The following is a 15,961-nucleotide window of genomic DNA, read 5'->3' as shown; positions in this document are numbered from 1 at the left end:
TACATTGATTTTAAAAGAACATTTAAACAAATATGTAAAACTTTAAATAAGTATATGTATATTCTTTAGATCTAATTACACTTCAACAGAAATTAGTACAACTACGTCAAACTAGCAGAAACAAAATGAACACTTCTTGCACACGTGTAAGAAGGCAGCTATGGAAACGTTACAGAAATCCAGTGGGGAAACACCGTTTTTGCCTGCTCTGACTCTCCTACAACGTTCTTTAGAGAAAAGCTGAGGAAGTAGCAACAATGATAGAAAAATAATAAAATCTAGAAAAATAATAAAATCTAGAAAACATACAAAACTTTTTTAATAGAGTGGAGGAGGATTTTACATCTAGCAGAAATGGAAATAACGCGGTCTGTTACCGGAAGGTGGAGGCGGTCTTTGTGGGGGAGCTGGCCGAGCGGGAGGAGCACCTGGGCGGGGAGGAGGAGGCCGCTTGGGCTCCAGAGTCTGGGGAGAATCTTTCTGTTGCGGCTGCGTTGCTGGCAGAGTGTCGATAGGAGAACCTAGAAAAGTATCTTAGGTAAAAAGATCAGGTTCCAAGTAGGTGTGAACATAGAGTTATGGTGCTTCCTACAGAGGTATGATAAATCCTCTATTTTGCTAATTTTCTAAATTTGTACTGTACCATCACGACACACTGTTTTAGTACCAATAACATAAGCAGTTCTGCCATTAAATTACCCTTTGGTACCTGGAAGAAGTGATGCTAGCTCTATGTGGACGTCTTACTTAGGCCCCAGGTACTAAAGGTGATTTACTGACTGGCCCTGTCAAGACAGCACAAAGTTTTCTTTAAGTCACTTGCAGTGTGCTGAGCAGCAGTGAGAAGAAAAAGAAAAGGGAGTCTCTACTTTTCTCTATACCTTGGTTTATCATTTCATGAAGCCAGTCCTCTAAAAGCGGCATGGGTAAACCTGAAAAGTTCATGACATGGAAGGTAGTTTCTGAAGATGTTGATTAGGATGGAGCAGTGACTTAATTGTGTAACATAAGAGCTTCCAAAGACACATCTTCCAAGTTTGGAGAAGTAAGTAATGACTAAGATTTCAATTCAAAAAACTTGTTTTGTCTCTTCTTGCTTCATATGATCACATAGGTAACGTACAGATAAATAGCTAAGCCCAAATAGTTACAGATTTCTACTAAAAAGGTAGAAAATCATCAATTATAAGACAGGGACAAACGTGACCACATAGAAAAAGAATACACACTTTGTGAAGGTGCGTGCCCAGGAGTTCGGGATGGTGCTCGACTTGGCCTCATGGGAAGGGAAGGTACAGGACCCTCTGATATTGTAGGTGACTGGCAGGGACTGGTCCGGGGTGAAGAGCTTGGGGAAGTGCCAAGGCCAGAACTTGAAGATGGCTGGAGATGCTGAGGGAGAATTTCCTCTACTTCAGCACTATAGTCATCGACATCACCTAAGGAAATGCGGGGTTATCCAAGTTACCACATTTTAAGTTCCTCAGAGTTTTTTTTCACCAATCTAGGTTTTAAGGGGTTAAATACACAAAACAAACATGTTAATATTACGATATTGCATAGATTAAGCATGTAGGCACATATACAAAATTTACATGTATAAAACTAGAATTAGTACAAATGTTCTTATAGAAAATGTAATTAAAGATATTCTATTATCTCAGAGCAGGAGGATGCCAGTGGTGACACCACCTGGGGCTGGGTTGACTCAGTGGCTCCCTGTGTTCCACTGGGCAGGTCTCTCAGTGCTGGCTGACTCAAAAGTTTACTGCTCTCCCTCCAACCCTTCCCACCTGCTCTGCGGACCTGCCCCGCATCCTCCGCCCTCACCTTGGGTCTGGTCCTTGTGGTGAACAGGCTCTCAGGCAGCCGCATGCCCTTCCCGAGAGCCTCCGCACTGCTCCTCCCCCCGTGCTCCCCACTCGATGTATATCTTCTTTGCTTCAACTGAACACTGCTTCTCCCCTCAGATCTCATCTCTCCTTACCTTGGGATTGGACAGTGAGGCCAGGGTGCCCCCTCATGCAACCTAATTCCAATTCCAGAACATTAATCTTCTGGCCCCGAACGAAAAGGCTCATGTCTTTGAGACAATGCCATCAGGGGTTTATGGAACACTCTCTACATATCCCCAGCCGCCATAACCTCCAACCTCCATCCTTCTGGACACTTGAACCCATTCATCAAGGACTAACCAGAGAGCAAGATGACATCTTTCTGGGTGACATCAAAGTCCATGTGGATAAGTCATCAACAACTTAAATACTTTGGTCTTATACTTACTGACAGTCTCCTCCACCACACACACACACACACACACACACACACACACACACACCCCACCCCCCAAGAACTGTGCTACACACACCCAGAACTGCGCTACTACCTCTGAGCTGACAAACTCCAAACCCTTCATGTGGACCACCACCTCCGGCTTTCCATCTCTCCCTCTGTTACTCTTCCCTCTTTTGACTCATCAAGATCCAGGCCCTCGATCCCTGTCTTCTGGCCCCTATCCGATTTTGCTTCTCTGCGCCTGTCTTCGGAGCCCATGGTTCCTCAGCCACCCTGAGCTGCCCTAGCCTTCCGTCACACCTGCATCAATTCCACTGTTAATCTCGCCACGACTGCACTTGGGCTGCTGAGCGCTGCTGCTGGAGAAAACCACACGATTCTGATGACCACAGTCACATTAAACGTGTCGTCTTCAGCCTCACTGGGGCTTCCAAAGCTGCCTGACGACTCCACAGTCTTCTGGCTGGCTCTCCCCCGACTCCTTCTCAGGAGCTTTATCTCGAGCCTTCCCAACACTCCTGAAACTGTGGGTTGCCCCATTCCTGCAGGTAACTTCAACCCTTAAACTCTACAGAGGAAAGAGGAATCTTGAGACAGGAACTCCCCGCCTCAATGACCCGCGCTCATGCCGGAGTCTGATCACCTGGCTGCCACTCACGGACTTGTGGATGGAACAAATGAGGCCCTGCCCACCCGTTTTCTCAGTGACACTGCTCTATCCCTCACTGTGCCATTCCCCAATATCGTCTGTCGTTTCCCCTTTACCGCCCTTTCCGCCAGCACTAAGCATTCCCAAGCCCCTCCCATTTCAAAACCACACTCCCTGCACCCCCAAACTCCAGGAGCAAGTGCCCCCTTCTCCCCGCCCCCAGCCCTTAGCCACTCTTCTTTAAAGAGTTGTCTACAGACACTCTCCACTTCCTCACCTTCCAGCCACACCTCAATTTACCACCATCTGGCTTCACCGCCCCACTGAAATCACTCTGGTGAATGTCACCAACAGCTTCCGTCCCTGTTATTTAATCCAAAGGACAAGTTGCAGTCCCCATTTCTCCTATCTCTCTGTGACATTAGACACCACTGACTACTCCTTTCTGGGTACCATTACTTTCCTTGATTTTAAGCCGCTGTTTTCTCTTGGCTCCTGGACATTTCAAATTGTTTCTTCTCATTTTCCTTTGACTGGCAGCCTTCTTCAGCCTAGGCCTAAAGTCTGTTTTTCTCTGTATTCAATCCCAAGGCCAGTTCACTCACGTTTCTATATAACCCTCTGGCCGAGCTAATGAACAACCCCAGCTTTAACGGCCATTAGAGCTTGCTGCAGAGCACCCGGCCCACACACCCACAGCCACCATCTGGGCCCCAGAAACCCCACAGACACCTCGAATCCAACATGTTCAAAATCAGACTGACCTTCTGCTGACAGCCGGGGGGCGGGGGGTGGTGGACGGGGCTGGGAGAGAGGGGTGAAGGGTTAAAGAAGTACAAATTAGTAGCTGAGCGATGGTCACGGGGATGGGGAACATGGCATAGGGAATGCAATTAACATTAATGTAATGGCTAAGTGGAGAGACAGAGGAGAGAAAGGGCAGTTGTTTAGAAACTACATAACTATCTAACCAATGTACTATATGCTTGAAACTAATAATAAAATTAAATTTAAAAAAATAAAAAGGAAAAAAACCCTTTAAATACACCAAGGAAAAAAAAAAAGAAAACAGATTGACCTTCCATCCCACACGTGCTCCTGCCCGTCTTCCTATTTCTCCACTTCCTCCCTCACAAGCGTACTTGCAAAATCAACTTAGCTCGTTTTTCCCTTTGGCTCCTAAATATTCCTTCTTCCTGGTTCACCCTTTCCTACCCTCTTAAATCTAATTCTCACTCAGTCTTCAGATTCTCAGTTTAAATTTCAGTTCCTCTGGGATACCTCTCCCAACTTCCCAAATCCAAGTTAGGCGGCTCTCGCATGAATGACCGCAGCATCGCTCATTACTGCATTTATGTCACTTGATTATAACTGCCTGCTTACTTATGTGTAACACCCACTAAGCTGTGAGTTCTGGGAGGTCAAGGATGACATGTGTTGAATTCCTAGCACTTAGCATGTACTTGGCCCATGAAAGGTACTACATAACTGTGTGTACTAAGCAAATAAATGAACAGAGAAGTGTGAAAACTGGAGATATCTTGAAAGGTGTTCAGATCTTAAATTCGTTCTCTCGATATATCGGGTATCACAAGATGATGTATTCTCATTTTATAAACAAAGGTATTTGTTTATAATTTTAATGGAAAATATGCTACAATAATATGCATCTAGCCTAGAAAGCAAATGTATTTCTTAATCAAGTTTAAGGAAATTAATATATCCAAATAACCTGTCCCCATATTCTAAACTTGAAATGGCTACATTTATATGGATGAGTACAGTTTCAACTGCATGTGTTCCTAGCCACTTTGAGAATCTTTTAAAATAACTTTAATTATTTGAACTCATTTCTGCTGTTAAAATACCCACTTTGAACTTCTACTTTTCCACCTTAACTGCGATTAGTGGGACCATACCAGGTACCAAAACTACTAATTTGTGTTCCTATCACACGAGGACATAAACTAACATTTATAAAGCTCTTAACCTTTGAATGGAAGAATGGCAAATACATTTGAAGTCCAGGCACCAGCAAAATAAACGTAATATAACGCAAAACAAAATCTAATACTGCTAATGTGTTACAAGAAGAAAGAGAAGGATAAGCTTGGAGACTAAGGCTTTACTGATGAGAAGGAAATTTATCTAGAAGCACAGAAATAAAATGTGTTCAAAAAACAAACCTTCCATATCGAAATCTGCCGTGACCTCTGCATCTTCACCGAGCAGGGTAGAGCTTGTTGACGATGGCAACGGAACACTAATTTTCTCTAAACTCATTTCTTCTTCCAAATGTTTGATCCAGTCTGGACTTTTTAAAGTAATAGTTATAGTCCGACCCAATAACTAGTTGAGTAAAAGAGATATAAAATAAAAATGTATTAGCATGAAAATTGACTTTATTGGAATAAAGTGATGAATGCCTTAGTTATACTACGCAACAGTAATTTAGCTAGATTTAGCTAGTAATTTAGGCTTAATTTAGCTGGACTCGATTCAACATAACTGTTTCATATATACTAAATTTTTAACTCGTTTAAATGTTCCCAATTCTCCCTTTAAAAGCTTGTGTTGCCAAATCAAAAGTCTTCTAGGATGCACACAGTTTCAAGTTTATTTTGCTGCAGCCAATTTCTTTCCCTAACCAGATGTAAATTCACTGACACCTTTGCTACATAATTCTATACTTCCTTTGATTTGGATCCATGGATTAAACCATTGTTCCTATATGAAATAACTACGGAAGAGACAGTAGAAAACCTTTAAGATATTTTCCTGTTCATTTGGACCTTCTCAGCTTGGCATAATGGTCTGGAAAACTGCTATCCTGTCAAAGTAGTTTCAGCATTTCAAATATCAGAAGAATATTGAGACAAGTTAAGAATATTTAAAATCTTTGACAAATGTTAATCATTCTGAAAACAGAATGGCTGTTATCTGTGAAAAGGCACTTTGCCTTTTCTATAAATATGAGTGCTTTTAGGCAAAAGTATAATCTAAAACAACGAACACATTAAATCAAGTTATACTGTTCTATTGATGTATTTAAAAAATACTTTTAAAAAACCTTGCAGATAGACTCCTTAGTCAAAGTAGATCCAAATAGATTGGACACTAGAAAGACAGTCTCATTTACAAAACATACCCATAACACAACTTTTCTTTCTAAAATGTAAGCTTTCTCCTACACAGTTTAAATTCCTTTGAGGAGTTTCTGGAGTATATACAATATGCAAACTTTTCCAGTGTTTCCAAATGAACTGTGTAGCTGTGACCAACATGCTGTGATGACAGCTGCTACCTTTGTGGTTATAGATCTTCCTTGGCTCCAAGTGCTGTTGACATTAAGATTCCTTGAAGGCACAGGATGCAGAAAGTGAAAGCTCTTGCCCTGCATGGCACAGCCATGTTTAATACTAATTTAGCATCTATACTGAGCTTTTAAGTCAGCGTCCAAAGAACAAATAATCCTTTACTGGCTTATCAGACCAAGTCAATTCAATTTCAGAACTTGGCAACAGATTTTTAGGTCATTTGTTACTTTTTAAATATTCTTTATGTATTCACTGAAGACTACTAACAAGTGTTCTTAAGCTTCAATCACAGTAACAGCCATTTAAGATGCACTTCCTGAGGAATATCCACTTGGCAGAGATCAAAGCCAAGTGAAAAAAAAAAAAAAAGAAATTTAGATGACAGAAGAGAAAATAGTCAAGGTCACCCTTTAGGTCTGCCCTGCATAGGATAGACTTCTCACAGATTGTCCCCTGAAATGGCAGAGCTCTTAGGGACTCACACGCATCCTGGAAGGTTGCAAGCAGCAATCATAGTACTAACAAAGGCAACAGAATGGAGGTTTAAAAAGTATCTAACTTTCAAAATGAGAAATTAAAAGTTATTATACATTTTCCACAAACATAATTTTACAGAATTCTGAGAATCTTTTAAGGGAGCTAAGGATGGGTGCTGTCTATGAGCATGACATAGGTGACTAGACTTGAGGGTGAGGGACAGAGTTGTAAAGAGGGAAACAAAACACGATCGATTAAATTATCAGGGAAAGAAAAGAAAAGAAACGGCAAGAAAAGAAAAGAACCAGAAAGAAAAAAAGAGCTCGCAAAAATGCCAAATTAAGAGCTGCTCTTAAATAAATATCTGTATCATCAAGGGATGACGAAGGGCTTTGTAAGAGACAAAAGCTAGAATTATATTTAAAAATCAATCATTTCCACAAGGTGAAGACACAACAAAGTCACAAGACAAACTGGGAAGAAAGTCTGCAGCATATATGAAAAAGGATTATCATCTCCAGCACCAAGGGAGCTTCAAAAGATGAATGAATACCCCAGTGGAAAAAATGGGCTAAGGACATAAACAGCTCATCACAGAAGTACAATGCCAATAAATTTTAAAAACTAGCAATCAAAATCTTAACGTAGAAATGACATACTACTTCCAATTTTTCAGACTTTCAAAGTTAAAAAATATCCAATATTAATTAGGATGGTAGATATTAAGTAATCATAATAAAACCAGACACATTCTTCCTAAAGAGCAATTAGGCAATAAGTATCAAATTTTGATATGCCTATATTCTTTGACATAGCAAATTTACATATAGAAATTTATCTTAAGGAACAATAGGATAAGCTCACAAGTTATAGTGTACACAAGGGTTCCCTGGGATGTTGAGTTTAATAATTAAAAGTTGGAAAGAATCTAGATGTCTATTAATAGGAGTTTGGTTAAATAAATTTACATATTTATCCAAATAACATAATTAATGCAGCCATTAAAAATTACATGTTTGTTATACAGGAAGATGTCCATACTGAAGTCTCAAGGACAGAGGTAATGAGAAATGACCCCATTTGTGTATATGCACGTATGTATGTACATATATGTATATCTCATTTCTATTAATATATGTATATATAATCTCATTTGTTTTAATATATATACATGGATATGTGAAGGTTAAGAAAAATTAATTCATAATGGTAGAATCACAAGTGGTCTTTATTATTTCTTACTTTATACTTTTCTGTATTTCTTGATTTACTTTGGCATAAGTGTATTACTACCACATTCAGGTAAAACAAACAACCAAGACCCTACAAAACCTATTTCGAAAGCAATATATGTGTGGACATTTTTTTTCCAAGGAAGTGGAAGTAATGTAACAGAAGAGGAAGCTCAGGGAGGAAACCCTTATGGAGTTGCCCACTGTGGGAGAAATTTGGCCTGGATTTTAGTCCATCTTATCTAGTGACCACATAGTTAGAAATTTAGGATTTGTCCAAAAACATTCAGAAAAAGTTGATAGACCCAGACTTTTATAAAAGTAAAACTACTCCAGGCCATTGATATATACCCCCATCAATGACATTTCAATCACAGATTAGGAATATCTCCACTAATTAAAAATTTCTAAAATGCTTCAATGAGATGGATTTGTTACCTATGGGAATTATTATATTTTTATTTTTCAGTAACAGTTGACATACAATATTATATTAGTTTCAGGTGCGTGACATAGTGATCAGACATTTATATAACTTACAAAGTGATCACCCTAATAAGTCTAGTTCCCACCTGACACCACACACAGTTATTACAATATTACTGACTATATTCTCTATGGGAATTATTTTGCCTATGAAAAAGGTACCTGGGTACCACTATTCAAGCCAATTAAACAGGTTCTAGGGATAATATACACCTTTCTTCCTGGTTTTCTTATAAATAAAGATTTTCTCCATTTGATAGAAATCTTTACTACATAGATGAGGCAGAAGAATATCTATCCCAATTAAAAATTTGAAAGTCTTTATATAAAAATATAATTAAAATCAAATGAGGTGGTAAACATGTTTTCTTCTTGGTCTATGTCAATGGTTAATATCTCTAGGGAGGAGCCAAAATAAGCCTGAATCAGTCAGAAATCTAGTCTAAATAATAAGAATTAAAGCACATCATAAAATCTTTTATCCTATTGAATTGAAAATACATTTAGATGACTTTGCTGCATGTCTATAAAAATATACTCTTTTGACACTTAATTACAGAATGGTTTAGAATCAACAAATGCTACCTTACCTCTTTACCATTTAGGCTTAGAACACTCAAGGCAGAACTTCCCTCCAAAAATGTAACCCACATTTTATCTTCTACAAATCTTCAAGAAAGAGAAAAACAAACAATAAAAAAACAGAAAAACAAACAATAAAAAAATCATAATTAACACCTTAGCCGTAACTAGCCCAACAACTAGTCTAATGGTTATTGATTAATAAGGGCCTACAGAGACCAGGAAGTAAAAAGACAAGAGGGAGAGCAGTAGGGCCCATGCTGACCTGGAGGGGGCACTCTTCCCCCTAAGCATTCACATTTAAATGTCTCAAATACTATGCTCATAAAATCATCTGCCCGGAGAAATGGGCCTGTGGATCTCCAGTTATGATTCCTGCAAATCCAAGCTTTCATTTCATTGACAAGAGACGAAAGGGCCAGAGGCAAAATGGCTTGTTCAAAGTGACCTAGAATCCAAGCCTCCTGAACCTACAGGGGGTATCTTTTTAAAATTGTTGGCAATGGAGACTATCCCTCCTCCGAAGGTCCTAACCCCTATTGTAAGGTTGCACTTGTACTGCACTAGTCCCCTGACCCTAGTGGTGCCAAAGCATTTGGGGTCCCAGGGCAGGCAGAGTGAATTTCTTGGTCCTACTCTTAATTGGCAATGTGCCCCTTACACATTTCTAACTTTAACAAGAGATTCTGGTTCCAATATCCATGGATTTATGTAGGTCTTTTTAGAAGCTGTATTTTCTCTGTTTTTACTTACTAGGGTAAAAGCTTCTAGAGTTTTCTCCCCAATTAATATAAGCATCTACATGCATCTAAATTTGCCCCATCTACATTCCAGGGGGCCTCTTATTTATAATATAAGGGGATTTACAGACTTCAGTCACTCCTTTAATGGTTGTCTTATTCTAGACCAAAAGGTGATCATCAGTGAAAGCTTTTGCTCGTTTACTTTCATCCTCTGCTTTTCTTATTCTAACTCGTTCGTCTGAAGGTGCAACAACCAGGATATCCTAGGTGTGGAGGCAGCCCATTACCCTATAATGCTTGAGTTATGCCTCGTTTTGTTACCAATACAATTTCCAATGGTGACAGCATTTGAGGGAAAGTTACTGGCTCCAATTTAACACCCCAGGTTCTTTAGAGACTGAGTTATAAAGACAGAAAGGTCCTTTTCCTGTATCATAGGCTTCCATCTCTTATATACACTTGGATTCTAGCCCAGGGCAATAGTTTACATTTGCTCATAAGAACATTTATCTGCTACTTTGCTGCCCACTCACACAGTCCACATGATGCTCCTGGTGGTTTGGCATTTCTGTACTTGGCAAAGCTTACTGTCAGCTGTAAACTTGAAGATGGCACTATGTGCTTCCTAAAGCCTTAAGATTTTTAGAAATTTTTCATTTTATTTTAAAGCTTTAGGACAGATCTTTGTCAAAAGATTTGTGGGAAGTGTAAATAAAATTTCTTTTCAATTTGCTCATTTACTCTCTGAAAGGACTCCAGGTTTCAGAGGCCTGCTTCTCACGGTACATGAAATCATACCATCTTCATCCTGGCTTCTAGTATGTTTAGAATCCATTACATACATGCTGATCTTCCCAGCAAGATTACAAACAGGGATTGAGTCTTCAATTTCTCTGCCCTTCCACACAGCACCTAGTATAGAGATTTGCCCACCAAAGATCTATAAAACATACCTAAATAAGCAGATGAACAGCACACAAAGAAATTTAATAATACCTCTGCCCTATAGAACTCAAACACATATATGTTATTCAATCTCTCAAAATTGCTGTATACTTGGAAGAGAACATTTTTTTCAAACAACGGAAGAGGCATCTGGTTCTGCAAAAAGCAGATGGTTAAGTCAATAATTGAAACCAAGACCAGAATGGATGACTTCTGAGTGTTCATCTGCCAGTGATGTTAGCTGGAAATAAATGAGTTAAAATTTCATCATATTTCTTAAACTGAGGATGGAAAAAAAAAATCACTCCACTTTACTCTTACCTCTCCTTAAAAACTAAAATAGCAATCACATTCTCACTTTGCCACAGGGCTTATATGTCATCACATAGGACTCAAGAGATCACACCTAAAAGTGGCACGTTTCTGTCATCAATGGTTCATAAAAGGTTCCCTACTCAACTTTAAATTTTCTAAGTAGAGAATTTAGTTTTAAAACCTATAAGCTCTTTGAATAACATTTCTATAGTATGATTTTCCTATAGTTTGGAAATAAAAATATTCACGTACTATTCAAACACTAAGGTAATTTCCAATATAGAAAATGTTATTTATGAATCATGAACAAAATATTTTACTCACCTTATGAGAATAACTTCACCAAAATTTGTAAACTGCTGCAGAAGCTCATCAATCAAAGTATCATCAAAGAAATTATTTTCTGGTACAGAACCTCTGATCGAGACCAATACTGTACCGTCTGGTGGACCCTGAACTGCAATTACTTCTTTATAAATGTTTTGCCTCTCTTCGGCTTCAACTTCAAATATATCTATATCAATCAGGGCAACAACAGGCCTTAAGGCATAAAGGAAGACAGACGTGTTAGAAATGTTTAAGACATATTTCAAAATAAATTTCAAGCATCATTAGAAATACTGAGACTGCGGAAACCTATGGTCAGAAGTCTTCAGCTCGGCTCTTCCATAATGCAGCAAAGTACCAGGAGTCCACGTGTAGAGGATTTTGCTTCCATCTTGAAAACTAGCATTTAGAAGATCTAAATCTTCAGCTGCAGTGAAAATAAAATGCAAGAGAAGCCACATGAGCGTGACAGAGGTGGGCGAGGAGCTATCTTCTTGCTTCACGAGCTTCAGTTGCCTGAGGCTGAGATGCCAGATACACTTGTTAATAGGCAGGAGGTCTAGACACCTTTAAGTTAGAAAAGTTTTTTTTGGTGAAGTTATTGTTTTACGCTTTACTTAGTAAAAATTAAGATGAGGCTTAATTTCTGAGGTTACTTAAAGGTCTGAGACCAAACTGTCTTTCATAAATAATTCAACAGACAAGTAGCAGCTCATAATATTTGTAAACCACTTTAGTTATTCACGTTAAAAACCTTAACTAGCACTCAACTGAAAATTTCATAAAAAATTTATTAAAATGTTTCCTTGCTTCTCTTTATATGAAATTATGTCACTGAAAGAAAATAGACTGAATAATTAAGTAATTATAAGGAAGTCTGAGAATATTTTTACAATCTGTTTTATATTTAAATTTTATTTATTCAATTCAAGATAACCTTTGTTGAAAAAAAAAATAGCCCTCCTCCCTTGATATTTATATCATTCCCTTGTCCTCATAAAATCTGCACCAACTCATTGAAATGAAAAAGTCCACTTCTCACCTGATCTGTCAAAAGGCCACTTCCTTCTTCTCCAGAGGACGCGGTCCGTCCACGCAGGCGTGCGGCACTTTTCACTGGTGTCATAGTCTTCAGAAAACAAATCATATTTATATGTCGGAGCGAAGGTTACTTTTCCTTCTAAAAATCCTCTAAAAATCTACAATAAACATATACAAAATAAGTTAGTTATATATGAAGTAAGTTACTTGAAAAGTAAAAAAGTTCTCTTCACTGAGGGCAGCGTTCATTAAATGTCTTTTACGTGCTGGGGACTCTCACATGAAATTTGTGTGCATCTGAGAAACATTTCAAACACTGAATGGAAAAAAGCTGAAGAAAAAAATAACCTAAGACATGGCCTTTTTCACGTCACTTGTTCAACCTTCGATTCAACAAAGTACAAAGAAATGTGAATGAGAGAATTCCACTAGATGTGTGAGCTGTCAGGACAGAACTGTGAAAGATTTTGTAAATCATCCAGACTGATGCCTTATTCTCAAATGAGAACGTGGGGCCTAAAATGGTTAAGTGGTGCCCAAAGTGTTAGAATGTAAGTCTGATGACCAGGAAGGCACCATGTCAAGTGGCCCCAATCGTCTCTACTTTGAAAAAATTGTTTTAAAATAAATTCTTCCAAAATTTTGTGGTCAAAGTTTTAGGAAATAAGTTTCAAAAAGGTAGATGATATGAGAAAGGAGAAAAGGAAAAATAAAGCATATTGCCACAAGATCTTAAAGTCAAAACACAGCAGCCCTGAAGACTAAGATCTAAATTCACTACTACAGAGAGAATTTTTAAAAAGTATATTCTTCTACTTGAAAGTGAATCTTAATGAAATGTAATATATTTTTGTTCCTAGGAATTAATATGGGCTTTCCTTTCTTTTTTTTTTTTTTTTTTTAAGGAAGGGTAGTTCTATATCTGTTAAACTATAGATAAATATTAAGTAAAAAAATTCTATGAGATTATATTAAAAAAGCAACACTATGATTAAGAAAGCATGTTTCATAACCAACATTCCCCCCTTCTCGATGCCGTATCTTCTTAAGTATGTAGATACCTGTCCAGCATTTTTCTGGTTGATAAGTTGATCTCCTGCTATGAGGGAATCCCAGTTTTGCTGTCTTATGAGCTCTTTAACTTCCTCATTAGGGAGATCAATTCGATAGTTGAAATCACCACACCAAAATACGTAGTCATGGGAAAAGAGCATCCTCCCCTGGAAGCAAGGAGGTGGAATTTTAAATTCAAAACAATCAACTGAAAAAATCTTCTACAACCATTTCTTTGCCTCAGATATGCTTGCCTCCCCCTGGTCATGCCCTATTTATTTAACCCACTGCTAATAACACATGAAATATCTACTTAGGTCAACACTGTTGATATTTCTCTGAACTATCTTCAATTTTCAAAAACTGATGTAGAATTTGGGCTAAATTAAAATATTTTTCAAAGCGTCACCTTCAAGAATAAGCAGCAGGAGCTTACCATAGGAAAACTCAGTTTTCGTACTATTTCTACAAAATCTTCGTTTCTTTCTTTGACCTGTGATTGCCCTGCAGCAAAGTGGCTGCAGACGAAGCAAAGGCTTGTTGTGTGGAATAACATCCGTATCGCAACGGCTCCCTTATTCCCAGTCGCTCCTCCCATTCCGGTCTTCACGGTATCGACCGCGACATCCCTTTAAACAATGAACTCTATATCAAAAGTCTGAAATGTCAATAGTTCCCTAAGCATAAGAAATTAGGAATGCATATTACATAATTATATAACTATGTCTAATGTGACAATTTGAGGGATAGGTTGTGAAATTGTGCTATTTTCACAATTTCTATTAGTGACTCTTTAATCAAAAACATATTTAAAAACAAGAACCATGAATAAATGTTTCTCTGACGCAACGAATACTGTGGGCCTTTTCCTTGTCATTGATGGTCAGAAGTAGCCCGAGGAGCGAGGAGTGCGTTGTGCACTGACCTGATGAAAGGCGCATGCTGTGGCCTGATGAAGACAAACAGGCACACGCCCACCAACTGCTCAGAAGCCAGCAGCACGTACTTATTGTCCCTGGATATGGTCTTCTGAAGTTCCACGGCCCAGAGCTTCTGATTCGTTGTGCTACCAGAACGTATCAAAAAGGGAATCTTTAAAAAGATATTGACAATATAGCCTATTTTTTTGACAGCTGTCAATCATACCTTTATATACCCAAATTTAATAAGACTACCGATAATCATGAAATCCCTACCAACAGGGAAATCTTTTTGTATGCTGGAGTTTTTTTTGTTTCCTTTAAAAAAGAAACCCAAATTTAGCCAAAAGAACTCCACATTAAATCTAACCTACTATGCCTTTACAAAGAAATTTAAACTCACTTACTTTTAAATGAGTACTCACCACATGAGTAATCTCAAGCTGCACACTTTACTTTTTCCTTAAGTATTCATTAGGATAATAGTGAAGTACAAGCTCCCAGATATACTTCTCCCTTTTCTTATTTTTTCTGGATTATAATATCTCTTAAAAAACTTATTATAGAAAAATTTAAATATACACAGAAAAGAGATCATCATAAAATAAACCACCATATACCTATTACCCAGCTTCAACACTTGCCAATCTTTTTCTGTCCATCTCCTCTCACTTTTTAGTGGGGAGAGGAGGATACATTTGAAAAATTTTAAACCAAATCTAAGATGCATGCCATTGAACTTATACTTTCGTATGTAGCTCTAATGCAAAAGGGCATTCTTATTTTTACATAATCACAATGCCATTCTCGCACTTAAATATTAACAATTCTTTACTATAATCTAATACTCAGCTCATATTGAAATTTCCCCGATTATCTAAATTATGTCGTTTTACAGTTCCTTTAAAACAGGGTCCAAACAAGGCCCCCATGTTGCATTTGCTTGTTATGTCTCTTGAATCTCTCTTAATCTTTGTCTTCAACTGTCCCTACTCCCTTTTTAATGCCATTTATTATTTTTTTTTAAGAAGCTGAGCCATTTGTCTGTAAAATATTCAACACTCTGGATTTGGCTGATATGTCTTCATGGCATCTTAACATTTGTTAAGCATAACAAATCTATCTCTCGCATTTGTTTTAAACTGGTAAATGTGGAAGCTTAAGAAACACATTCAATTTTATTTATTTGTCTTGGCAAAAATAACCTCATGGGTGGTGCAGTCACCCTTCCATCACAGTGGGAAATGCATAATCTCTGTGATGTAACACCTGATCAGCTGTTCAGACAGTGACAATATAATTAACTCTTTACAATAAAAGTTCCCCTTTTAGTATTTCTTCTAAGGTTTTAGCATCCATTGATTATCATTGCCTAAATCCATTATTTCATTAAGAGTTGCAAATGTTGATTTTGTAATTTCAGCATTCTATAGGCATTTGTAATAAGTTAAGAGTTCTTCAATAAAGAACTTTTAACTATTCATTTAGTCTGAAACAGTTTATACAAAAATGCTTATTAACTCTATAAATTTTCAGAGTAATAAGTTTGTGCTCAAGAACCTCCAATGGAACACACGAA

General features: G+C 37.9%; 1 protein-coding gene across 5 annotated transcripts in view; it reads right to left on the bottom strand.

The window, feature by feature from the left end:
* Positions 1–15,961, bottom strand: part of SYNJ1 (synaptojanin 1) — an 86,173-nt gene that overhangs the window by 14,956 nt on the left and 55,256 nt on the right. For 3 of the 5 annotated variants that reach the window (XM_023519722.1, XM_023519723.1, XM_023519725.1), the window contains exons 15-24: positions 14,388–14,528; positions 13,899–14,091; positions 13,471–13,629; positions 12,411–12,567; positions 11,678–11,795; positions 11,366–11,581; positions 9,047–9,125; positions 5,131–5,293; positions 1,230–1,439; positions 378–533 (exon numbers count right to left, since the gene is read on the bottom strand). In XM_023519722.1, the coding sequence (XP_023375490.1) occupies positions 378–533; positions 1,230–1,439; positions 5,131–5,293; positions 9,047–9,125; positions 11,366–11,581; positions 11,678–11,795; positions 12,411–12,567; positions 13,471–13,629; positions 13,899–14,091; positions 14,388–14,528 (1,592 nt within the window). The remainder of the gene's footprint in view (positions 1–377; positions 534–1,229; positions 1,440–5,130; positions 5,294–9,046; positions 9,126–11,365; positions 11,582–11,677; positions 11,796–12,410; positions 12,568–13,470; positions 13,630–13,898; positions 14,092–14,387; positions 14,529–15,961) is intronic. The other 2 variants (XM_011373841.2, XM_023519724.1) reach the window with 1 other exon arrangement.

The sequence above is a fragment of the Pteropus vampyrus genome, unplaced genomic scaffold (assembly GCF_000151845.1).
Source record: "Pteropus vampyrus isolate Shadow unplaced genomic scaffold, Pvam_2.0 Scaffold233, whole genome shotgun sequence".
In the NCBI taxonomy this organism is placed as follows: Eukaryota; Metazoa; Chordata; class Mammalia; order Chiroptera; family Pteropodidae; genus Pteropus; species Pteropus vampyrus.
The sequence above is the reverse complement of the archived record's forward strand: the minus strand, read 5'-3'. Positions and strand labels throughout refer to the sequence as shown.